The 26,711-nt window shown below is 37.5% G+C and overlaps 6 protein-coding genes across 8 annotated transcripts; 5 read left to right on the forward strand and 1 right to left on the reverse strand.

The window, feature by feature from the left end:
* The first annotated feature begins 847 nt into the window (after positions 1-847).
* On the forward strand, positions 848-1,693 carry LOC141620672 (putative disease resistance protein RGA4). The gene has a single exon (XM_074437482.1). It carries the CDS (start codon positions 848-850, stop codon positions 1,691-1,693), a length of 846 nt encoding a protein of 281 aa, XP_074293583.1.
* Positions 1,694-1,859: 166 nt separating this feature from the next.
* Positions 1,860-4,422, forward strand: LOC141617939 (disease resistance protein RGA2-like). The gene has a single exon (XM_074435065.1). It carries the CDS (start codon positions 1,862-1,864, stop codon positions 3,764-3,766), a length of 1,905 nt encoding a protein of 634 aa, XP_074291166.1. The 5' UTR covers positions 1,860-1,861; the 3' UTR covers positions 3,767-4,422.
* Positions 4,423-5,709: 1,287 nt separating this feature from the next.
* Positions 5,710-10,590, forward strand: LOC141617940 (putative disease resistance protein RGA1). Its single transcript, XM_074435066.1, has 2 exons — positions 5,710-6,131; positions 6,988-10,590. The coding sequence occupies exon 2, from the start codon at positions 7,012-7,014 to the stop codon at positions 10,288-10,290; it is 3,279 nt and encodes a 1,092-aa protein (XP_074291167.1). The 5' UTR covers positions 5,710-6,131; positions 6,988-7,011; the 3' UTR covers positions 10,291-10,590.
* On the forward strand, positions 7,231-18,888 carry LOC141617941 (uncharacterized). Its single transcript, XM_074435067.1, has 5 exons — positions 7,231-7,317; positions 11,222-11,517; positions 12,040-12,210; positions 13,208-13,450; positions 13,824-18,888. Exon 5 carries the CDS (start codon positions 16,857-16,859, stop codon positions 17,829-17,831), a length of 975 nt encoding a protein of 324 aa, XP_074291168.1. The 5' UTR covers positions 7,231-7,317; positions 11,222-11,517; positions 12,040-12,210; positions 13,208-13,450; positions 13,824-16,856; the 3' UTR covers positions 17,832-18,888.
* LOC141620674 (uncharacterized) lies at positions 13,145-13,678 on the forward strand. The gene has a single exon (XM_074437483.1). It carries the CDS (start codon positions 13,145-13,147, stop codon positions 13,676-13,678), a length of 534 nt encoding a protein of 177 aa, XP_074293584.1.
* A 2,523-nt stretch (positions 18,889-21,411) lies between the features above and the next one.
* On the reverse strand, positions 21,412-25,414 carry LOC141617943 (vesicle-associated protein 3-1-like). Of its 3 annotated transcripts, XM_074435068.1 has the most exons (11): positions 25,033-25,317; positions 24,847-24,917; positions 24,670-24,751; positions 23,955-24,067; positions 23,472-23,639; positions 23,356-23,397; positions 23,015-23,077; positions 22,555-22,596; positions 22,341-22,367; positions 21,774-21,851; positions 21,412-21,610 (listed from the first exon to the last, which is right to left on the reverse strand). In XM_074435068.1, the coding sequence occupies exons 1-11, from the start codon at positions 25,079-25,081 to the stop codon at positions 21,500-21,502; spliced, it is 846 nt and encodes a 281-aa protein (XP_074291169.1). In that variant the 5' UTR covers positions 25,082-25,317; the 3' UTR covers positions 21,412-21,499. The 3 variants fall into 3 exon arrangements, with proteins under 3 accessions (XP_074291169.1, XP_074291170.1, XP_074291171.1); XM_074435069.1 differs by lacking the exon at positions 23,015-23,077 and having other exon boundaries at positions 25,033-25,414; XM_074435070.1 differs by lacking the exon at positions 21,412-21,610 and having other exon boundaries at positions 22,310-22,367; positions 25,033-25,313.
* Between the last annotated feature and the right edge of the window lie 1,297 nt (positions 25,415-26,711).

A 26,711-nucleotide genomic window follows, 5' to 3' on the forward strand; every position in this document is an offset into this window, starting at 1 on the left:
ATGCTACATTATAATATTTACATTTATATTTATATTAAATATTATTGAAATAACAAAATTAATTTTACCATAAGAAAATTATACTCCCGTCTACACTACCGTGGTAAAGTTACTATGTTCTTTTAAGGATGTCCATGATTAAAATTGCTATTCGGAATTTTTCTTCTCTTGTATGTTATTCGTTGTCACCACGAACTATGACCATACCTTCCTCTAACTTTCCTCAATAAATTTATTTGGTACTCCCTCTGTTTTTTTTAATTGTCATTCTCACTTTTTGAGACACTCACTTCTCTCTTCAATATCTCTCAAAATATATGACTAAATATGTTGAAATGTATACTCATATTAAAGCTCTATTCGTAAGGAATTTTATGGTGTAATTTTTATAATTTTCCGACTAATATATTTTTGTATAAATTGAATTCAATGGCTCACCTCGTAAATTGAAAACGTCAATTATTTTAGAACGGAGGAAGTATTATAATAATTGTGACTATGCAAGTAAGAACTCTGTTAATAGATATGGTCTTCTGAAAATTGTATGTAGTAGTTTTCTAATACCCTGTAGCTAATAGCATGTCTGTTATTGCTATTGAACTTGCTAGGAAGTTGCTACTCCCAAAACATGCAAGGATTACCTACTGTAACCAATCAACATCTTCAAAGTCATCATTTGTCTGATCTGTACTGTAGCATTTTGAAATTACATTGAATTATTCAGCTCATCTGTGATAAAATATTAGTACATTGAATTCAGTATATTTCTTGTGAAAAAATCAGCTTCCATATCTGTAATACATTGACTTTTTTGTAGCTTCTCATTTGCGAAACTGTAAAAACAAGAATGGATGTAGGTACGCTACTGTCTGTAATTCAAACTCTCTTGGCTGCATTGAGTTGTAATCAGCTTAAAGAGGCTTGGTCCATATGGGGCTACAAGGGCGATCTTGATGAACTCAGCAGCGTTGTTGCTACTGTTAAGAAAGTGCTCCTTGACGCGGAGGCCAAGTATGACGAGCTGTCCCAGGAAACACTTCTCTATATCGGGGAGCTTGGGGATGCTCTGTACTATGCTGATGATTTGCTTGGCGAGTTTGTGACTCTCGCTAAGCAAAAGCAGCTCATGGAGGATCACAAGTTTATCAAAAAGGTCTGTTGTTTTTTTTCCCGTTATAATCAACTTGGTGTTGCATATAATATGTCACAAGGGGTTAAAAAGATCATGCATAAGTTAGACAGTATTTCTAGCAAGCATAACAAGTTCGGCTTGAATCTTGACCACGGGCCTATTAGGAGCAGGAGAGAGGAGACCTGTTCTTTTTCGGACACTGAGATTATTGGGAGGGCCGAGGATGTTGAAAACATTGTAGGGATAATGTTGGACACAGAAATTCGGAGAGATGTTTCTGTTCTAGCTATTGTGGGATTGGGTGGGCTAGGGAAGACAGCTCTTGCCCAACTTGTGTACAATCATGAAAACATCACCCAAGCATTTACCCTGAGGTTATGGGCTTGTGTGTCTGACCATGATCAGTCAAAATTAGATGTGAAAACAATCCTGGCTCAGATTCTGGAATCAGCAACAGGCGAAAAGCATGACAAATATTCGATGGAGGTGGTGGTAGGTCGAGTGAGGGAAGTACTAGCATCAGGGCGTTTCTTAATTGTTTTAGATGATCTGTGGACCTAGAGTCGTGATGAATTTGGAAAGTTGGTAGGGCACTTGGTGGGAACTGAAGGGGGAAGTTTTATTTTGGTTACTACACGTTCAAAAGAGACTGCCAAAATAGTTGGAAACGGTGTTATATACGATTTAAAAGGTTTATCAGATAAGAATTCATGGCATTTGTTTCAGCTCATGGCATTTGAACAAGTTCTAGACCAAGGAAGTCAAAATCATTATGTTGACTTGATAAACATTGGCCAAGAGATCGTTAAAATATGTGCCAATGTACCTCTTGCTATAAGAGTGATAGGACGTCTCTTGTACGGCCAGGAAAAAAGCAAATGGTTGACAATTCAAGAGCTAGGGATAGCAAACCTTAGAGAAAACCGAAATGGGATCAAACCAATTCTGAAACTTAGTTATCACAATCTTGAATCTTCTTTAAAGAGTTGTTTTAGTCATTGCTCTTTATACCCCAAGGATAGTCAGATAGAAAAGGAGTTGATGATTAGTCTTTGGATGGCACAAGGCTATATTGTGCCACTAGAAAAGGGTCAAAGCATAGAAGATGCCGGTGTAGAGTATTTTTCAATTCTACTACGACGATGTTTTTTTCAGGATGTGCAGAAAGATGAATATGGTGAGATATCCACATTCAAATTACACGACCTTATGCATGATGTTGCTTTAGAAGTCGCTGAGAAGGAAATTTGCCTCGCAAGTACTTCTACTAGTGACGTAGATAAAATGGTTCGTCATGTATCTCTTATGAAGAAATCATATGCAAATGATTGCTCCTCCATGGCTCACATTCGCACATTCCTCTATGTTGGCCCACCTAACACTAAAGCGGTAGTGATTGATATAGAACTATTGTTATCAAAATTTAGGTGTCTCAGGACCTTGGATTTTAGTTTTCTCAATATCAAAATTTTACCCGCTTCAATAGGGAAATTGTTCCATTTGAGATACTTAAACCTCTCCAACAATGATTCTCTGGTAGAGCTCCCAAAGTCAATTACAAAACTTTGTAATTTGCAAACTTTGAATCTAGATTACTGCAAGAGTTTAAAAGAGTTGCCGAAGGATTTAGGCAAGTTGGTTAATCTTAGAGTATTGGGGTTAGATCAGTGTACAAGTTTGGTGGGTATGCCTTTGGGGATAAATAAGTTGACTGGTCTTTACAAGCTGTCTAAGTTTGTGGTGCGGAACTCAAGTCTGGAGCAACTCGTTGAGCTGGAAAGCCTGAAAACTTTAAAGAAGCTAAGAGGGACTATCGAGATTGTCTTCCATTTTTCCAGAGATAATGCATTTGTTAAGGATCACATTGTTAGAGACGGGGCTTATATTAGGGACAAGGAGCATCTCCATACCATTACGTTTGAATTCAAGCATGAAGATAGCGATGAAAAAGCGGCAGATTATGAGGAAGAGTTGTTGGGTGCTCTGCAGCAACATGCCAATTTGAAGGCGCTGAATTTTGTTATGTACCATGGTGTTAGAATGCCCAGATGGGCAGAAGGAGACAACTTGGCTGCATTTCTTCCTAAACTGGTTCGATTGGAATTTTGGAGGTGTTCTGAGCTTCATTGTCTATCTTCACTAGGAAAACTGCGGTGTCTGAAATTTCTTGCTCTCAGTAGATTGCCAAATTTGGAGTACATAGAAAGTTATTCTGCAAAAGCTTCACTGCTTGGATCAGGAGTACCATTCTTGCCCTGCCTCGAGACACTTGTTCTTTCGCGTTTGCCCAAGTTGAAAGAATGGTGGAGGCCGACAGGAGAGATGGTGAGAGATGATAATAGCATTGGCAGCAACAAGGAATCGCACCAGTCATCTCTCTTTTTTTCTGAATTAAAACTTTTACAAGTATTGGATTGCCCTGACTTGATATCTCTTCCAAACTGCCCCGAACTGAGACGTCTATACTTGTCAGAATTCAATGAAAGACTGAGAATGACAATACCTCCTACAAGTCCCAAATTAATGGAAGTAAGCATAGATAATGTGGCTTGGTTACATTATTCGCTGCCGATAGAGTCATTTCAGTCTCTAACTTCCTTGCATTTACATGGCAATAATGATGTAAAAGTTTGAGTGAGTTTTGACTTGTGTTGTGTGCTTTCTCGTCTTCACTGCGAACTCTTTCAATATCGGCATGTTCCAAGCTAAGGAAGGTTTTCGGAGGATTGGGATATCTCGCTGCTCTGGAGAGCTTATATCTAGGTGACCTTCCTATGTTGAATCTAGCACATGAAGAGATTGACGGAGAAAATGAGGGTGAAGGGGTGCCGTGGGGACCCGTGTGTCGTACCCTCCAGTCTCTTAAAATTTTTAATTGCTATGAAATCCAGTCATTTCCGAAATGGATGAGAAAACTCACCTCTCTCCGACAACTTATGGTTACGACATCTTCAGAGGGGCTGTATGAAAAATGCCAAAATCCTACCGGGGAAGATTGGCCCAACATTCAACACATTCCCCATATTTCAGTTACTCCTTTGTTTTACAAGCCGGTGCATCAGCAGTAATTGCCCTTCATTATTTCCAATCACATCTACCAGCAATTGGCTTTTCATTTCTTCGAGATGCAGTTTATGATGAAGATTATAATGTGTAGCTCGCAATTCGACTTCTGTAGTTCTGTTTGCCTATTTTTCATTTTGATTGTCATGCCAACATTACTTCAACAGAATCATTATCTTTGTATGAAATAATGAATGATGATTTTATTTTTTATTTTTTTTGGTAAAGAGAAGCGGAATTAATCCAAACTAAAATAAACGAAAGAACGCACTACTCTAAAACGGAAATAAAGGGACGAATCGAGGCCATGCCACTCCACCCATATCTTGCTGAATTAGTTGGAATAATTCAGTCGGCAAATTAGTTTGGTCTACGCGACAGAGCTTATGCGGAAATTGAACTTATTTGACCGATAATAATTTTAATGAGGCGTCGTGTAGGATACTGCGCTAAGTTAGTTAGACCCCCACTATGGTGCGTCTGGGTACCATCGTCACGACTCCAGGTTTAACGCCTCCTTCCACCTTTGTTGAACTCTAAAGGCGGAAGTGGGGACTGTTCACAGAATTTAGGACGAAGTGAATATATGTGATTATGATTCTGTAAATTTGTGTGTACAACTGAAGAAAGGGGTGGGTTTATCGTTGTTAGAGAACATAGGAGACATAAAATCTGGTGTTTTAATGGCACTAAATCACAACAATGAGTTGTAATAAATCGGAAATAATGAGGAGATTTTATTCAGTAGCAAACGCAATAGTTGGAATTCAACCGCTAGAATCCGATGAAAACATTTGGACCGCCGGAAATAAAGAGGAGATATTATTCTATAGCAATTGCAATAGTTGGAATCCTGTCTCATGATTGCATTAGAGAATAGCTAGCCCACATCTATTCTCACAGGTGGTGGCCAACATTCCACAATCACGCAGGTGAGTCCATCAAGTGTGTAGTGTACACACTACTAAACCCCTTGTGGTATGAAACTCATTAAGGACTACCACATGTTCAACCTAACTTTGCAATAAATAAACATGTTAAAAGAGATAAACTGAATAACATCCTTTACTCATCAAAATAAATAACATAGGTTTAGGAAAATTCAAACATAAAAACATTATAAAGTCGTCATGTTAAATGACGATTCTATTGCATTTATTAAGTTATTAGTATATTTCATGTGCGTTGCACGGATTCTAAAATAGTTGAGTATATATAAAACGTGTAAGACGTTTTAGCCTTTATTGTGTAAAGAGTATTTTAAGACAATTTTCTTGCAAACTCGTAACCCGGCTGAACTAATCCCATTCACAAGCAATAAGATTGGCCATTTGTGAGGTCTAATCTTACGCGGACCCTACTCGCCTCCTAAATCCATTTTATAGACTTGATAAACAGGTCAATCAGGTCGGGTTAATTCGGATTGTTCGGATTTGTAAGAATTTTGTTTGGGTGGGTTGTTATTAAGTTATTTGGGATAATAGTCAACAAAGAATAAACATTCGGGTTAGGTTACATTCAGGTTAGGTTGAATAGGTTCAGATTAATCCATATCTCGGGTCAGATTAAGGTCCTCAATTCACTCCTCAATTCGGGGGATTCGGGTTTGAATTATGATGAAGCCCCAACTCGTTTATGGTCTAGCACCCAAAATTAACCAAATTCCCAATCATTTAGAGCCGGGAGAAAATCTCACTCATCAATCACTCATTAACCTTCCAATAATTCGCTAATTCTTGAGAATAATTGATCCAAGGGAAGGAGGAAAAGGGAAAATCTACCATAACTAAAGTTATGTTGCTGAATTATGCCCAATTCCCAAAACCGTTTCATCATCACTATTGATTACCACAAAAATTGTAGGTAATGGTGGAAGACTGGAAGTGGGATTTGGCTGCCGATGTCACATGCAATCGATTATTCGGCCGCAAATAAGGTACATTATCAATTTAATGCTGCTCTTTTGTTTGCAATTTGGCCACAAATTCTTGTATAAAACCGTCTACAATAATTTATTACATAAAAAAAAAGTGATCATTTTTATGTTTTACATACCTCTTTTGATGATACTTGTGTCATTTATGTTGGCTATCTATGTGTGTTATGTGTCCAAGACCAACTGTCGCATTATACCATGATGAATTGATGAACATGCAATATCTTGTGTCCTTGAATAGTTCGCAATGGACATAAATATCTCAAATTCTCCACTTTTAGCTGAATTTTCATCGCAAATTACTATTGTTAGTTATCTCTATGGTAAAGTTTTAGATTATGTTTAAAGTCACTTGTGTAGCCAGAAACGTTTAAGAGTGGGGTCAATTTTTGTTATTACGGGGTCGTAAAGATATAAAAATTTTAGATTAGACAAATTTTGTTGATAAACGTCAATTGTCGGAAAGCTGTGGGGTTTCAAGACCCCACTAACTTGTACGGAGTATGTGTCTACGCCACTGTTTAAAAGGTTCGACTCTCTCCTAATTTACCAATGTGGAACGGGACATACATGTGACACATCTATTTGGGCTGCAAATATCTCCACATTATTGAACTTGTTAGTCTTAAATCATATAAAGAGGACCATTCTGTAACCAATCAACATCTTCACACCCCACAGACATCATTTCTTTGAATTTGCCAATAAAGGACACCTTCTGAGACCCACAAGGAATGGTTTGAAATTACATTGAACCTTCTCTGCAGCTTCTAGCATTCACACTTCATCTAAGATAACAGCCAGCTTCCATATCAGTTTTCACCCGTCTCAAACTAACACACGGAATCTTTTGTAGCTTCGTTTCTGATACTGAAAATAAATGGATATAGCTACGCTACTGTCTGTAATTCAAACTCTCTTGGCTGCATTGAGTTGTAATCAGCTTAAAGAGGCTTGGTCCATCTGTGGCTACAAGTCCCATCTTGATGAACTTAGCAGTGTTGTCGCTACTGTTAAGAAAGTGATCCTTGATGCGGAGGCCAGGTTTGATGAGCTGTCCCAGGAAACACTCCTCTATATCAGGGAGCTGGGGGATGCTCTCTACGATGCTGATGATTTGCTTGACGAGTTTGTCACTCTTGCTAAGCAAAATCAGCTCATCAAGGATGACAAGTTTACTGAAAAGGTGCGTCTTTTCTTTTCCCGTTATAATCAGATTAGTGTTGCTTATGCTATGTCTCGTGGGGTTAAAAAGATCATGCATAAGTTAGATGGTATCGCTAGTAAGCATAACAAGTTTGGCTTGAATATTGACTACAAGCCTATTAGTAGGAGGAGGGAGGAGACATGTTCATACCCCGACACTGAAATTATTGGGAGGGCCGAGGATGTTGACAACATTGTAGGAATATTGTTGGACTCAGAGATTCAGAGAGATGTTTCATTTCTTACTATTGTGGGGATGGGCGGGCTTGGGAAGACCGCTCTTGCCCAACTTGTGTACAATCACGAAAACATTACCCGAGCATTCCCCTTGAGGTTATGGGCTTGTGTTTCCGACCATGATCAGTCAAAATTAGACGTGAAAATAATCCTTGCTCGGATTCTGGAATCAGCAACGGGCGAAAAGTATGATCAATGTTCAATGGAGGTGGTGGTAAGTCGAGTGAGGGAAGTACTAGCATCATGGCGTTTCTTGATTGTTTTAGATGATTTATGGACCGAGAGTCGTGATGAATTGGGAAAATTGGTAGGACACTTGGTAGGAGGTGGAGAGGGGAGTTTGGTTATGGTTACTACACGTTCAAAAGAGACTGCGAAAATAGTTGGAAACGGTGTGATGTATAAGCTAAAAGGTTTATCAGATGAGAATTCATGGCATTTGTTTCAGCTTATGGCTTTTGAAAAAGTGTTAGACGAAGCTAGAACAAATTGTTATGGTGACTTGATAAACATTGGCCAAGAGATCGTTAAAATATGTGCGAATGTACCTCTTGCTATAAGAGTGATCGGACGTCTTTTGTACGGCCAGGAAAAAAGCAAATGGTTGACAATTCAAGAGCTAGGTGTAGCAAACCTTAGGGAAGACCGAAATGGGATCAAACCAATTCTGAAACTTAGTTATCACAATCTTGAATCCTCTTTAAAGAGTTGTTTTAGTTATTGCTCTTTATATCCCAAGGATTGGGCAATAGAAAAGGAGGTGATAATTAGTCTTTGGATGGCACAAGGCTATATTGTACCACTGGAGAAGGGTCAAAGCATAGAAGACGCCGGTGAAGAGTATTTTTCAATTCTACTTCGCCGATGCTTTTTTCAGGTTGTGCACCAAGAGAAAGATGGCGAAATAGTCTCATTTAAATTACACGACCTTATGCATGATGTTGCTTTGGAAGTTTCCGAAAAGGAAATTTGCCCCACAACTACTTTTACTGGCGTCGTAGATACAATGATTCGTCATGTTTCTCCAACTGGAAAACAATATGCAAATTATTGTTCCACCATGGCTCAAATTCGCACATTCCTACAGGTTGGCCCGCATACCTATGAAATGGTAGCGATTGATACAGTACAATTTTTGGCCAAATTCAGATGTCTAAGGACTTTGGATTTGAGTTTTCTCGATATCAAAATTGTACCTGCCTCAATAGGGAAGTTGATTCATTTGAGATATTTAAACCTCTCCAACAATCAGTCTTTGAAAGTGCTCCCAAAATCAATTACTAAACTTTATAATTTGCAAACTTTGAATCTAGATTACTGTGAGAACTTGAAAGAATTGCCAAAGAATTTGAGCAAGTTGGTTAATCTTAGGATATTGGGGTTGCATTTTTGTACCCGGTTGGCTTGTATGCCGTGGGGGATGAGTAAGTTGACTAATCTGTATAAGATGTCTAAGTTTGTGGTGGGAGCTGCTAACTCAAGTCTGAAGCAACACCTTGAGCTTGAAGGCCTGAAAACTATGAAGAAGCTAAGAGGGACTTTAAAGATTGACATTCACTTTCCCAGTAGTGAGGCGTTTGTCAAGGATCACTCTTTTAGAGGGGAGGACTATATTAGACACATGGAACATCTCCATACCATTTTGTTTGATTGTAAGCATGAAGATAACGATGGAAAAGTGTCAAATTACGAGGAAGAGTTGTTGGGAGCTCTGCAGCCACATGGCAATGTGAAGCTGCTGAATTTGGTTGGGTACCGTGGTGTGACAATGCCTAGATGGGCAGAAGGAGACAACTTAGCAGCATTTCTGCATCATCTCGTTCAATTGGACCTTTTTCAATGTTCGGAACTCCAATGTCTATCTTCGCTGGGAAATCTGCAGTATCTGAAATCACTTAGTCTCAGTGAATTGCCAAATTTGGCGTACATAGAGAGTTATTCAGCAAGAGCTGTGCCGCTTGGGTCAAGTACAGAAGGTTTGCAATTCTTGCCCTGCCTCGAGAGACTTGTTCTTTGGTTTTTGCCCAAGTTGAAAGAATGGAGGGGGCCGTCATCTCTTGTTTTTCCTGAATTAAGATCCTTGCACATATGGGATTGCCCCGAGTTAACATCTCTTCCAAACTCCCCGCAACTGACAGATCTATACTTGTTAAAATTCAATGAAAAACTGAGAATGACAACTCCTTCTACAAGGGCCAAATTAAGGCTAATGAATATAGACAATGTTAAGTGGTTACGTCTGCAAACGGTATCATATAATGGTCTTGTTTCCTTGGAATTACATGAAAATAATGAGGGAAGGGATTTGACTTGGTATTGGTCAGTCTTCTATATTTGCTCTTCTTCATTGCAAACTCTTAAGATACAGTCGTGTTCCAAGCTAAGGAGGGTTTTTGGGGTATTGGGTGTTCTCGATGCCTTGCAGAGCCTAACTTTAAAAGACCTTCCTATGTTAAATCTAGCAGATGAAGAAATTGACGGAGAAGATGGGGGTGACGAGGTGCTGTTGGGATCCTTGTGTCATACCCTCCAGAGTCTTACAATTATAAACTGTGAAGAACTGCTAACTTTTCCGAAATGGATGAGGAAGCTTACCTCTCTCCGACACCTTCAAGTTGTAAAATGTTCACCGGAGCTGTATGAAAGATGCCAAAATCCTGCATTGGAAGACTGGCCCAACGTTCGACACATCCCCCATATTTCAATTACTCTTTAGTTTTCATTCCGGTGCACCAGCAGTAACTGCTTTTTTTATTTCCGATCACATGTACCTGCAATTGGCGTATCATTTCTTCTAGCACAAATTCTCATTATAGACGGGGGATATCCGTCTATAGCTATAGACGGGTCAAATATCCACCCACTTTAAGATAAGACAAAGAACAAGTTGCGTGGTGGAAATGCAAAAAAATGTCACCACTTTTTCTCACTGGCTTTATCTGGTCTATCCAAACAAATTTCAATAATCACAATATTATGTATTGAGATTGACACGGCCCATAGCCAAGTTTTTTTATACGTTTGGAGGACGAGGTTCGTTGAATTTTATTTAATTGAAAATACTCCGTATTTTACAAGTGCAATGTCTTGTCTTTAACACATTCGTATTGTTACTTGATAAAAAGTGATTTATAATCTTATGTTCTTACATATTCTCTTTTAACTTTCATTTTCCTCTACGAGTTTCTTAATAGTTCAGTCAGCACTGACAGAAACCATATTAGTGGATGGAGTATTAGTCTACAACAAAATTGCTCTTGTGGAAATTGTAAGCTAATAGCATGATTGGTATTTCATATTGTTATTGAAATTGCTAGGAAATCATGTAATTAAGGAGTACCCTTCTGTGCGTCTGTAAATCGATCAACATCTTCACGGTCATCATTTGTTTAAAAATGCCAGTAAAATGACATTTGCCGAAGCCTAGAATGAATAATTGAGTTCATTCATTCAGTATACATCTTCACATTGAATTATTCAACCTTTTGTGCAGCTTCCAGCATTCACACTTATTACATTGAGTTCATTCATTGAGTATTATCTTGGGGAAAAACTCCAGCTTTCGTATCAGTTTTTGCCCGTCTCATCCTAACACACTGAATTTTTGTAACTTCTCATTTCTGAAACTAAAAAAAAAATGGATGTAGGTACACTATTGTCTGTAATTCAAACTCTCTTGGCTGCACTGAGTTGTAATCAGCTTAAAGAGGCTTGGTCCATCTGGGGCTACGAGTCCGATCTTGATGAACTCAGTAGCGTTGTTGCTACCATTAAGAAAGTGTTCCTTGATGCGGAGGCCAAGTATGACGAGCTGTCCAAGGAAACACTGCTTTATATTAGGGAGCTTGGGAATGCTCTTTACGATGCTGATGATTTGCTTGACGAGTTTGTCACTATTTCTAGGCAAAAGCAGCTCATGGAGGATGATAAGTTTACTAAAAAGGTGCGACTTTTCTTTTCCCGTTATAATCAGATTGGTATTGCTTTTAATATGTCTCACGGGGTTAAGAACATCATGAAGAAGTTAGATGGTATTGCTAGTAAGCATAACAAGTTGATGGCATTTGAACAAGTAGCTAACGATTCAAGGGCTAGGGTTAGCAAACCTTAGGGAAGACCAAAATGGGATCAAGCAAATTCTAAAACTTAGCTAATCACAATCTTGAACTATTATAGATGAACCATCTCAACCAAAACCTTAAGGTGATGGTTGAGGCCCAACTATTATAAATATTCCTATTACGCTCCCTCACTCAAATGCCCGTTGGGCTTGAAGAGTGGTTAGTTGTGCACCGGCTCCCCCGTACCGTGCGCTGGGTTTCCACTTCGAGTTTTGGGGTTGCCAGGATTTGAGCTCTGATACCATGATAGATGAACCAACTCAACCAAAACCTTAAGGTGATGGTTGAGGCCCAACTATTATAAATATTCCTATTAGTTATAGTTATTGCTCTTTGTATCCCAGGGATCGTAGGATAGAGAAGGAGTTGATGATTAGTCTTTGGAACGTACAAGGCTATATTGTGCCACTAGGAAAATGTCAAAGCATAGTAGACGCAGGGAAAGAGTATTTTTCAGTTCTGCATCGACGATTTTTTTCCAGGTGGTGGAGGTGGACTGGAGACAGATGAGCATGGTGAGATAATCTCATTTAAATTACATGACCTTATGTATGATGTTGCTTATGAATTTGCTGAAAGGAAGTAATACTAAATATATTAAATATAAAAATTTTTACAAAATTAATTTCAACATAAGGAAGTACTACTACCTTCTACACTACCGTAATATAAAGTTACTACTATGTTTTAAGGATGTCCGTGTTAAAAATTGCTTCTCGGAATTTTTCTTCTCTTGTATGTTTTTCGTTGTCAGACTTGTCAACACGATTTATGACCTCGCCTTCCTCTAACTTTTCCTCAACATACTGAGTATTTATTTGCTATTTAATAATTGTGACAACAGAATGAAGAACTCTATTACGGAGTAGTAGATATGGTCTTCTGAAAATTGTAGTAGTATTCTAATACTCCTCTCTAATAACATGACTGATATTGCTATTGAACTTGCTAGGAAGTTGCTATTGAACCAGTCAACATCTTCACAGAGTCATCATTTGTCCGTAAATCTTAATCAGTCGTGAAGCTAGGGGGCTAGCAAGGTCAATCACATGCATCCCCTGGACAATGAAAAATTTCCATAGTTTAGTTTAAATTTTTTAAAATTTTCACCCCTAGTAACAATAAATCTTGCACTTGTTACTGTCTGTATTCTGTAACAGAAAAAAGTGTTACTTTGGATGGTTTTACACTCTCGTTTTAAATTACTCTTGTTCACAAGGTTTGCAAACAAAGAATTTGTGATTCTTTAATAATAGAATCTTGAAATGGACAACATTACATTGAACTATTACATTATTACATCGACTTTTTCAGCCTTCTGTGATAAAATATCATTGAATTTGTATATATGTTGGGAAAAAATCTTAGCTTCCATTTCAGTTTTCACCCTTCTCAACCAAATTCATTGACTTTTTTTTTTGTAGCTTCTCATTTCTTAAACTGAAAAAAATGGACATAGGTAGACTATTGTCTGTGTTTCAAACTCTCATGGCTGCACTGAATTGTGATCAGCTGAAAGAGGCGTGGTACGACTGGGGCTACGAATCCAATCTTAATGAACTCAGTCACGTAGTTGCTACCGCTAAGGAAGTTCTCCTTGACGCAGAGGTCAAGTTTGATGAGCTGTCTCAGGACACGCTGCTCTATATCGGGGAGCTTGGGAATGCTCTTTATGCTGCTGATGATTTGCTTGACGAGTTTGTCACTCTGGCCAAGCACAAGGAGATCATGGGGAATGATACGTTTACTGAAAAGGTGAGTTTTTTCTTTCGCTGTCATTATCAGTTTGATATTACATTTAACATATCTCAAGCGATTAAGAAGGTCCTGCATAAGTTAGACAGTATCACTAGTAAGCATAACAAGTTTGGTTTGGATCTTGACCACAAGCCTATTAGGAGGAAGAGGGAGGAAATTCGTTCTTATCAAGACACTGAAATTATCGGGAGGACGGATGATATTCAGAGAATTGTAGGAATATAATTTAAGGGGGTTACCAAAGGATTTGTGGAAGTTGGTTAATCTTAGAGAATTGGGGTTACGCGGGTGTAATTAGTTGGCTTGTATGCCTTGGGGGGATGAGTAGGTTTACTAATCTTTGCAAGCTGTCAATGTTTATGGTGAAAAGGTCGAACTCAAGTAGACTGCAATACGATGAGCTTGAAGGTCTGAAAACTCTGAAGAAGCTAAGAGGGGCTATCGAGATTATGATCAAGTGTCCCGTGAGTGATGCATTTGTCAAAAATCACGTTGTTACAGAAGGGGGTTATATTAGAGATAAGGAGCATCTCCGTAGCATTATGTTTACATTCAAGCGTGAAGAAGGCGATGAAAAAGCAATAAATTACGAGGAAGAGTTGTTAGAAGCTCTGCAGCCGCATTCCAATTTGAAGATGCTGGAATTTGATACATACTGTGGTGTGAGGATGCCTAGATGGGCAGACGGAGACAACTTGGCCGTGTTTCTTCCTAATCTGGCTTACTTGGAGCTTTCGTCTTGTTTGGAGCTGCAAAGTCTATCTTCGCTAGCAAAACTGCGGTTTCTGGAATCACTTAGACTCCATGATTTGCCAAATTTGGAGTACATAGAGAGTTATTCAGCAAAAGATATGATTCTTGGGTCAAGTGTAGAAGGTTTGCAAAACATAAGCATCCTTCTCATCATCCCAAAAAACAATACTCTTTATAAAAGTAGCTCGTATCAAGATTGAGGGGAGGAGGGTTTTCAACCTCAAGATCATTCTCTTTATCATAGGAACCATCATCAAAACACTCATTGTCTGAAGTGTGAATAACCTCTTCATGTTCTACTTCCTCAACCAAGTTACTCAACGATCCCTCAAGAGTAGAATCCTCACTCACATAACTATGAATCGGGGAATCATCACAAGGAGGGTCACTAGGAACACACGTGGGTTGTAAGGAAGGTAAAGTAGTCAAATCACAACTATAACTCTTACCCTCGGGGCACCGGTCATCCTCAATTTGAGGCTCCTCACTATGAATAGCCTCACATGCTACACTAGGGAGTGAATTTCTCAACTCCAATTCTTTACTCGCAAGAGCCAACATAAGGAAAAATTTCCACTTCTCTTCATAGTTATAAGTATTGCCAATAAATTCCTGATTAGTCAATTTATCGGTAAGGAACAAAGTTTCTTCATTCAACCCATTATTACAAAGCTTTCTCATCTCATAAGGGTATTCACGTAGAGAGTTAAACTCTTTCATTCTATTAAAAAACTTGTAAAATGGTTCATCATGAGTTTGGCGACAATAACGAGTAGCCATCAAATCAAAGAAGTATACAAACTAAGGCAAGTAAAGGAGTCCTATATTTACAAAGACTAACTACACTAATAAAAGACCAATAGTTCAAAAACAAGCTCTAGCTATATTGCCCTTCCCCGGCAACGGCGCCAAAATTTGATAAGCCAATTACTAGGTCGCTAAAAACTAGAATTAGACTACCAAATTAACAATTTATAAGCCTAACTAAACTTTACTAACTTCAAGCAATAAGGTAGTAAATTGGCAAGCTAGGGTCGAACCCAAGGGAAGGTCTTTTAAGCTAATTACTTGAATTGTAAACTATTGAATACTAATGACAAGTGTATAAACAAACAATGGTTATCAACAATGACAAACAATAGATGAACATAGATAAAGGGGGGTTTTTGAGTTGATTGGTAACATGAAAACAAAGTAAAGTTGCAATTTTTTTCTAACAAACAATATGACAAACACTTGGTGAGTAAGAAAATTCAATATTAAAGAGGACTTGGTGTAACAAGGCTCAACAACTACTTCCTAAGCATAAAGATCCTCTCTTTTCCTTCCCTCAACAATTACTCAACTACTAATGTAAGATAATGACTACTTACTCCTAAGCTAGAGTAGTTGGTCCTACTAATATGGTCACCCAATTGAAAACCACAACAAGGTTTGCATAAAAGAGCATTAAGAACAAAAGCCAAACAAAAGTGCCAAGATTAATCCTTTAGGAGGCTTAATCCAACTATCCCAAGGAGCAACATACAAGTTCCACTCACAAAGATACAAACTTTAATCCAACTTCATAAAGATGCAAGCTTGCTACAAGGATTGCAATAGTAAGATGATTAACATGCAAGGTTCATGACTCCTAACATAGTAACATCCAACATAAACAATGAAATCAAGGAAACATGTAATAATTATTGAGGAAAGGTTAAGAGGTTCTTACAAACTTAAGGAGAGTAGTGTCTCACCAAATTACACCAAGAAAAAGGTCTAGCCTTCCATAACCATGGATGAATCCAAGAGTTGTGGAAAGATTGACATGAAAATCCAATAAAAGCTTACAACTTTTACCCAAATACTAAATATTCTTCTCATACAAGTCTTTTGTGAATTGCTAATAATTAGGAGATTAGATGATTAGATGATCCATGGTAAGGAGGTTTTTTTTAGATCTCCAAACATGTGGTGATTTATACCCTTGAGCCTCCTTTTTAGGTCACAAACAAATGGGCTTTCGGAAATAGGAAAAAAGGAAAACCCGTCGTAATGATCAGGGGAAAACCGCAGGCTCCGGTGGGGGCCGGAGGCTCCGGTGTGGGCCGCAGGCTCCGGTTTCAGCCTGTACCACAATCTTGCGAAAGCCATATCTCTCTCGTTTCTTGGTTAAATAAGGCATGCGACCTACCGTTGGAAAGCTAAAATCACAAGCTTTAACCTCCACTTGGCCTTGCATCGATACGAGGTCTAGAACTCGAGATATGCTCATTTGAAGTTGACCCTTGTGAAACCGAGTTTTCAATTCTTCATTTTGGCTCTTGTTTGCGCATTCCAATGCTTCATCTTCCTTTTGTTTGCTTCTCTTGACTTTGCACTTATTCTCTTGGCTTACTCTTGGCCTTCCCTTCTTCACTTTGGTTGACCATGACTCGGGTTTGACCCTTAATTCGGCTTGTACAAAAACGATTTCTTCACCTCAACTTATCATCATGAAACACTTCAACTACCCTTGAGATGCAAATGCCAAAACAAGTTCAATTGACCCAAGTTACAACTGAAGTGGATTTGCCGGTAAATAGAACGATTAACACTCAAAACCGGCTTTGTGACAAGTTTATTCACTTTAAATTACCTAATTAGACGGACACTATTTGACTCTATCATGGAGCTTTCGTCTTGTTTGGAGCTGCAAAGTCTATCTTCGCTAGCAAAACTGCGGTTTCTGGAATCACTTAGACTCCATGATTTGCCAAATTTGGAGTACATAGAGAGTTATTCAGCAAAAGATATGATGCTTGGGTCAAGTGTAGAAGGTTTGCAAATTTTCCCTCGCCTCGTGTTTATTGCTCTTTATTCTTTGCCTAATTTGAAAGGATGGTTTACGCCATTAGGAGAGACGGTGAGCGATGATAATCAAATTAGCAGCAACAAGGAATCACAGCATTCATCTCTTCTTTTTCCTGTGTTAAAATATTTAGTGATAACTAACTGCCCTGAGTTGACATCTTTTCCGAACTGCCTGAAACTCACAGATCTAACCTTGTGCTTGTTTAATGAAAGACTGAGAATAACAGAAACTCCTACAAGTCCCAAATTAGAGCAAGTGACTATAGATAACCTGACTGGGTTACAACATTTGCTGCCAATACAGTCATTTCAGTCTCTCACTCTCTTAACATTACGATTTAATAGTGAAGTAGAGAGTTTGAATGATTTTCGGCAAATCTTATGTGATTGCTTTTCTTCATTGCAAACTATCGAGATATCGCTCTGTTCCAAGATAAGGACGGTTTTTGGGGGATTGAGCTATCTTGATTCCTTGAACAGCTTAACTTTAGGCAACCTTCCTGTGTTAAATCTAGCAAATGAAGAGATTGACGAAAATAATGAAGATGAAAGCGTGGGGTTGGGGTCCCTGTGTCATACCCTCCGGCATCTTCATATTTCATACTGCGGAGCACTCGTAACATTTCCGAAATGGATGAGGAAGCTCACCTCCCTCCAACAACTTAAAGTAATGGGTTGTTCACCGGTGCTGAAAGAAAGATGCCAAAATCCTACAGGGGAAGACTGGCCCAACATTCGACACATCCTCTCTGTTTCAATTACTGAGAGGAAGTACAATAATTTAACTTAGGGACTTGCTTTCAGTTTCTTAAAATTGCAAGCTAATAGCTAGACCATTGAAAAAGGAGGTGACCTCAAATCGACATGCGTTTTTTCGTTTTATTTTGTATTGACATTCCAAGATTACTTCAATGAATATCTCTGTATGATTTTTATCTAAATTCATTTCGACATTGCACAAATAATTTGTAAATGGGTAAATTTGAAGTTATATGAACCTACGATTGAATTTAGTTTATACCTATCAATATAAAATAGGGTTATTTTATAAGAATAATCTATCCTATGGGTGGTCTGCTTATACTACTCCATCCTATCATTAATTCCAATTAAATCCAACCTATACAACTCTCCTTCCAATAACGAACTAAGGAGACGGGCAACCTGCATAACAGGTCACCCTTGTTATGGTTAGATTAGAAGTCATACAAACACAGAGAAGTGTGTTCAACCCACTTTAAAACACAGTTCCCAATTTTCATCTGGATGTTCACCTTCCAAAAAATCGCCATTCATAATCTTCATCATTCAACTTCAAATTACTCCCTTAATCTTCATCAATCCCCCTCGGTATTCATCAATCTACTTTCCTCTTCCCCTTCTTTCTCTTTCTTATCACTTCCCCAATCTCTAATTCACAATTCAATTCAACTCCATCCGATAAGATTGGTTCCAGTAATGGCGGAATTCTCCCCAATCCCTAATTCACAATTCAATTCAATTCCATCCGATAAGATTGGATACGTTTTACTGAAATTTGTTTGAGTGAATAATTGATCGAGATAATGAGTGGCGTAGGAGATCGCTCATCGAAGAATTTCGCCATTACTGTAACCTCAACGGCGACTTAAAAGGGAGAAAAACAGAAGGAGAAGACAAGAGCGAGGAAAACGTCGGCGATTCTGTGGCACTCACATAAAAATCTCAACAACTCGGAATTCTCTCTTTTTTGTGTTAATTTTTGATTTGTTATGATATGATTATGTTAATTGTGGAATTCTAGTGATTTTATTGTGATTAAACTTGTTTCCTTGCTCAATTTTGAAGAGTATTCTCTCTTTGTTTTTTGCCTTTTTTGTTGGTCTTCTTCTTCTGGGTATCATTATAGGCTAGACCTTTTTTTCATATATTTATGTTGTTATTAATGATGTTTGTGTTGTGTGGTGGCATGTTGGTAGTTTATTGAGATTTGAGATAGAAATCAACATTTTTTAGAAGATTACGATGAAAAGGAAGAGGGAGAATGAAGATAAAAAAACAGGAGAAGAAAAAAAAATAAAGTTGTAGGATGGAGAAATAGAAGAAGAAGAAGGAAAGCAGAGAGAGGGAGCTAGATGATAATTGTCAGAACAAAAAAGGAAGGTGACTTGATACAACCAGTCAAAAAATCAAGTGAGTTTGAACTATGAAGGAAGGGGGAATAGTATGGATTAAATTCAGATTACTTACGGAGTAATTTAAGCAGACCACTTATAGGATGGATTATTCCTATGAAATAACCCTATAAAATACTACGAAGTACTTTATTTTTTATAAAATTTGTTGAGCTTCTTATTCTCTGATTAGTTTTTTTGGTATAAGATTGTCTTACGCAACAATTTCAGATCTTGGTTGTGCGGCTAAAGGTCGCCGACTCGATAATAAATTATAATGAACGACTCAAATACCCCAGGGTTGTATTTGTCCCTTGAATCTTTTAGTGCCGCTTCAAAAGACTATAAACGGTATCTTATCGAAGTAAAACGAATCGATTTTTCTAAAATCAAAATGACAAATTATTAAGTGAAACAATACTAAATTAATCGACGTAAAGCAAATCAATTTTTAAAATCTAAACGACAAATTACTAATTGTTCGTAGCAATGTACTAATTGACGTAAAACAAATCGATTTAAAAAAAAAAACAAAAAATTCAATTCTTTTTACAACGACTAGTTACATTGTTGCGATTAGTAATTCGTCGTTTTGATTTTTTTTTCTTTTTGAAAAAACCAATTCATTTTACGTCGATTATTTTAACGTTGTTTCACCTAGTAACTTGTTATTTTGATTTTTGAAAATCAATTAGTTTAACATTTTTCGATTCGTGGATCAAAACAAATATTCTTCAATTGTTTGTTATTCGATATTAGTTGTTAGTTTCGATTAATCAATTAAATTTAATTGACGATAGCTTGATTGAAATGTTCGGGTCAGGAGAGGTAATTTGAGAAGTTCATTAAATATTGTCGACGATTCAAAATAAAATGTCGACGACGGATAGCGAATGGGTTTACTATCCGCAACTGAATTTAAAAGGCCCAACATTAGAGCCCACAATAGCCCAATAACACGTGGTATATCAACAAGCAGTTACCAAAAGTGGCGCCAAAATTCCAAACATAACGAACTTCCCTTAACCGTCATGTTCATATCCCCAAACTATAACCACCCCACCAAATGATAACTACCTTCACCAAACCATACAAACTAGAATACATCACAAAAAAGATAGTCACAAAAGATGGAGAGAGACAAATACAGGATCCTACACAAGAAAATCCGAAAAATCGAATCCAAACTCATTCCCATCTTATCCACCCCACTTAACCCCGAAATCACACCGTCTCAACAACCTGTGGTACAGACGTTTCACCACAACCTTCATTTTATGAATAACCTACTTTCGGCCGAGATGGCTTCGTCCACCGAACCTCAGCACCTAGCCCACTTTGTGAAGCGGGTTATTCGTCTTCAAAGGGCGGTACATTCTTGGACTGAAGGCCGGACTCTTACTCCGTATGTTGAGTCGAGTGGGTCGGACCCCGGTTCGTTTATTGAGTCTTGTGTTACTGATGATGATGATGTTGGGTGTGATTATAAGGGGGAGGTGTCTGGATTGGCGGGGTTCACCGTGTATGAGAATCCTTTGTTTGACGGGATTGTTGATAGTGATGATTATGATGATGATGCTGATAATGATGACAGTGATGATGATGCCGACAATGAGAATGATAATGATGATGTCGGTATTATCGATGAGTATGAAGTGGAAGAAACTGAGGGGGGTGAAGAGGAAGACCTGATCAGGGTTATCGATCAGGGTGAAGAGCATGAATCAGATGCAGGAAACGAGGGCGTGGAAAAAGAAGTGATCAAGGTTGATTATCAGAAGGAAGATGGTAAAGAGCAAGAAAAGGAAGAAGAAGACGAAGATGAAGATGAAGATGAAGAGGAAGAGGAAGGGACTCAAAACTGCTGTTACAAGATTCTTTTCTGGAGTTTGATCATAGTAATGGTTGTGATTTTTGCTATGCTGATTTTGTCTCATTTTCCTGATAATCATGCTCCTGTTCTGCTAACTCCTACTTGAGAATATTATGTGGGTTAAAAACAAGCAATATGGTATGTAATGTTTACGTTGATCACACATCCCGACAGGATTGCAACCTTTCTAACTCTGTCGCAGTGTTTATGTTTAAAAACCTTCGATAAGTGAAGTGTATAAGTTGCCAAAGCAGTTTTAGAAGGTTATCAGATTACCGGAAACTGTAAACATGTATGATGAATCGTTCAGCATTTCTGCTCGGTATTCTACGCAGTATATAAGATGCATTGAACTGATGAATGATTTGATATAAAAAGTTAGAATTTGTAAGGTTATCGGAATCAGAGTTTGTAAACTGTTTCTAGAGATGGCTACTTAATGACATACCCGATCAGGAAACCTAGTAAACATGCTAATAGAGCGACTATAATTAAAATATCGCTGCTCCTGATGCTCCTCTTAACTTTTCTTCTTACTGTCTCCTGTCAAACAAACACAGGTAATCATTAATAAGTTTCCTACTCCGTGCTGATTTTTGCTGATTACTTTAAACAGTTTGTGCGTAAAATAGAAGGTTTCATCAATGAAATCATATATCATCAGAATACCGAAATAATACGCCTGAATGTAGGTTTTCTAACTAACCAGTTCGTACTGCAGTTCTTGATTTTCTAGAACCACGCTAGACCTCTCGTCTATTAGCTTAGATACCATATCCCACTCCTGAAACAGTAATAGCATCAAATATACAGGCAGTTCTCAGTATCAAAAAATTGATCAGAAAATCTAATATTGAGTAGGAATCACTATTGCCGTTCTTTAAACCACAAGTGAGCAATGACAGCATACACAAGATCAGATGCATGGAAGCACTTGAACTACGATGTATCGATCAATCAACAAATTTACAAAAAAAAAAAAATCTTGAAATGCCTAAAAAGCATAAAATATATTAGTACCCTTATAGCTCCCACCAATCATAACATCTTAACAGGATCTTTATAGTTCATAATTGCATTGTGCAGATTATATTCCACCTTGAACACCGAGAATTCTCACAGCCAAATAAAGTTAATGACAACTCCAAAGACGTCATTATGAAGTAGGACTTCACTAAATAGAAAGGAACAATACAGATTACCAATTGACCATGATAGGGTGAAAGAAGGTTCCTAACGCACAGTTAACATTAAGATGCACGGAATTTGGTACCTCGGGTTCTGCAGTAGATTCCGACATCTGAAAGTTGCAAGAGAAGCATTAGAATGATATCATGAGATACTTACAGCGAAACTTTCAGTGTCGTAAAGAACACAAGAATAATATCCATCTATCTCAAGAGCAATGAGATATTTAACCAACTGTGAGTTACATTATACGAGTATTATAAGAATTAGGTATGCAAAGACAACTTGAAGTTAATCACCTGAAAATTTTCCTCGTTGCCTCCCCTCTCGTAATTTGGTCCCTGTTTAGTATGGAGTGAATCACAAGAAGACCATTAAATTAGTTACATACATTGTGGATCAGATCAACTCTTTATTCAACTCTAAATATCCTAAAGGCACTCTTATAACCCGGTAAAAATCAGACTGATCCTCTTTAAAAGCATTCAATTTATGTGACGATTTTTACTAGAAAAGAATTCAAGGTCACATCATATACAAGAACATAACCCCTAGTGCCTCAAGGGCTTCCGTAAATTGTGGGATAGAGGGATTGGAGCCTTGGGGGTTACATCATATACAAGGCAGGAATAAGGAAGCAATGTCGACAAGGGCCTCCAACGGAATTATAAGACCAAAATGGTTACAAGATCTGATGTTTCTTATCATAGTCAGGAATTTACAAGTGTATTTCAATCAAATAATCATTTACAGTAATACCTTTGGAGGAGAATTATTGATTACTGATCTTGGCATTATGGCCTCCCGAAAGTTTAGTTTTACCTTCATTTGTTATACAAGTTCTACATTAATCTTGAGTCTTGACAATAAAAATCTATAACACGAAGACACTTAATAGTAATAATGCAGAGACTGGAAACGCATCAGAAATGAAAGGTTAGATCCCATACAACACCCACAAGGTCCAACAAACAAGTATGCAAAGTAGAACCATTGGCGAATGACAATTATGATAATTGATAACCTATAAGTTTTAAGCTAGAGTTGCTAGTACATTTCCTGAAACACTCACAAAAAAATGGCTTAGTACATGTATCTACCTCGCTAAGTAATTCTTGGAATTCTCCTGCAACCGTTGATGCCTGAAATAAAAATGAAAAAATAAATGGTTGAAATAGCAATTGTAAACTGGGAACAAGATCAAACCAACACTTACAGAATCAAACAATGCTGATATGTAATTTTTTCGGTAGGAGTATTCTTGTTCAGCTGCCCCTGGGGAAGATTCTTCCTCCGACCCTTCAGGGATTGGAGACGGTGGGTCCGCAGTAACAAAGATAACCCGCAACTTTTGTTCCTCTACGTCACCACTATCTTTTCTGAACTACAATGGCATGACACAACACATTAGCTTAAAATCTAGAAAAGCAAACCCTTATTCTCCCAACAATTTCCATGAACACCACTCTGTATGCTTCATGTACTGTGAAGTAACAGTGTGAATCATTTTATGAAGCAATTTCCATATGGGCCATCCATTAACAACCTTTACGTGTAGTTAACACATGGGTAACGTTGTGCACATTCGTACCACTATACTCCACCACAGGTGGGAGCCAAGATAATATTGATGCTGTTGTAAATGTTGTAATTCTCCAGGAACAAACAACTTATCAGCCTCGGAAAAATTCAAACATACCATTTCAGAAGTTATATCTTCGACAGTCACCCCTGTTGGTGCTATTATACTTTGAATTAGAAACTTGTCTTTAGGTATGGCAAGAGGGAACTCCTTTTGAGCTTGCAGACCAACTGATGAATGTCCAATTTCAACATCAAATCAGTAATGGAGAGGTACATTGAACTAACAACATTCATAACTTAAACAACAATCAATCGACCCATGACCATGAGTAAGTGACCTTAAACTACTACTAACCCAAACTTAGAATTTGACTACAAATGCAATTGTGATATAATTAAGTTGTTTGAACATCACAGGAATTTAAAATATATCTCAAATGACAGTAAAGATATCATCTTTAGCAATGCAATAGGCTAACATATATGATGACGGTAAAAACAGTTTAGTCCTGTGTAAGGCGGTTTTACACAAGATTGTATAAACAGATTCAAAAATAACCAAATTAGCGGGTGAAAATAGTTGCGGGTATTAAAAAAAACTGGTTTTACAATAAACTTGTGTACGGCCGAGTTAGACAAGTATTTGTGCCATAAAAAAATCCAATCTTGACAGATTCTATAGCAGGCAACCAGCATTTTTCTTTTCCGAGCAAAATATCAATTCATTAACAACAAAAATAATAAGTCATACAGACTATGAAAGACATCAAAATCAACCGAATACAAATTTGAAAAATCGAACAAAATGAAAGCGGAATAGCAGAAATCACCTTTAACAACAGATGTAGAACCAGGAGATAAAACACCCACATTAGGACGAACACAATATTTTCTGGGGTGTGTTGTTTTAACCTAAAAAACACAAAATAAATCACAAAACTCAAAATTAACAATAACCCAGATAAAATTTAGGGTTCATAAATACAAAAATTAATAAAAGATAATACCTTGAAAGCAACATTATGATCAGTCTTATTTGTTAATTGCAACCAACATGTGCTAACCCTATTCAATTGAACTGAAGAAAAATCCCAATTAAATACAAATAAATTAGATTATAATTAATTAACATGAATAAATAAGATGATTAGGGTAATAATTAAGGGTTAATTAGAGGAGATTAATGAACTTACATGGGAATTTGAGCTCAGAAGGTTGGACATGGAGAAGCTTTGCATTCATGGTTTAGAAAATATAACACAGTAAAAAAAAATTGTTAAAATAATTTTCAGGTTTTTACCCACATGTAATTTGTTAAATTACAGCGTGTTAATGTTGATTTCGTGGTAAAATTGAGAAAGACGACATTATTATTACTGTATATGGGAAAAGATGAAACAAGATCTGTTTTCCTTGTCCAAATTTAAGAAGATAAATTATTTTTATGATTTTAATTTTTTTTTTTTAATGACTGGACTTTGTTTTTATTTTTTTAGTTAAATGAGCGCGCACGAATGTCTGAGTTAGAATCGAACTCTCAAATTCAAAGTTGAGGTAAGGGAGCTCTTGTCACTTGAGGTTTTTTTTTTTTTTTTTTTTTTTTTAATTTATTTAAATGAGCGCGCACGAATGTCCGGGTTAGAATCGAACCCTCAAATTCAAAGTTGAGGTAAGGGAGCTCTTGTCACTTGAGTTTTTATAATAATTTTATGCAAAATTATTGGGTTTAAGTCAATTTGGATAAATTATAAACTATTTTAATTTTAACTGGATTTGTGTCCCGTTAAACTTTGCGGGATGTTTCGATGTTTCTCCTCTTATTTGTTTAGTGATTTAATACGATGACCATTTCATGCAACCAAATTCACGTTGTTCTTCTTTTAGTATTGTGTTAAAATGGTTTTACGTAAATAAATAAATTACACTCATATATCCCCTTGACAAAATGGTAAGGGTTTTTTGTGTAAGATCGACTTCACCAGAATTTGGGGAAGAAATATTCTGGCGACAACAATCTCGAGCTTTATGGTTAAAAGAAGGCGATAGAAATACGAAATACTTCCACCTAGGAAGCGAATCAACGAAAGCAACGTAACCATATAAGCAAAGGTTGCTAGATGAAGATGGAAGCGAGCACGTGGGTGATGAAGCCGTGTCGAGGGTCGCAGTGAGATACTTAAAGGAGTTGTTTGCGAAGGGGCCAGAGGGAGACTATGACCAACTGTTAGATATGGTGTCAAATAGAGTAACAGAGGATATGAAGTTGCTGCTAAGACGGGATTATGCTGAAGAGGAGGTGTTACAGACACTAAATCAGATGCATCCACTTAAAGCTACAGATACATATGGGATGAACGGTCTATTTTATCAGACCTACTGGCACATCGTTGGGAGGATGGTGGTGAATACGGTCCTATAGGGATTTTGAGAGGTGCCCCGTTTCCACCAAGTAATAACCTGTAACACCCCAACTATCCGGCCACGATAATTAAAGCGTTATCATCTCGGTTTCCCGAGGTAGGGTTTCAAAACTTCAATGAAAGAACATTTTATTAATGTAATGTTTAGTGAATTACATAAATTGTAAACAAATGAATAAAAGTACAACTCATGACATCTACACTCTTCTAGCCAACTAGACTCGTCTCGTGACTCATCAAGCACGTCCCGTCTCCCGTGTGCTATCCAAACAACTTGTACTTAACTTGCTCCCCATATGACCAAAGGATATCATATGGATCGACACATGTCACCCCAGAGATAGGTGACAATTACACAGACACAACAAACGTCAGTTTCATTAAATAAATAAAGTGTGACTCGACTCGAGTGTGTGAACCGATCGACAACATGACTATGATATGAATGAACC

Source organism: Silene latifolia, chromosome X (assembly GCF_048544455.1).
Source record: "Silene latifolia isolate original U9 population chromosome X, ASM4854445v1, whole genome shotgun sequence".
Classification (NCBI taxonomy): domain Eukaryota; kingdom Viridiplantae; phylum Streptophyta; class Magnoliopsida; order Caryophyllales; family Caryophyllaceae; genus Silene; species Silene latifolia.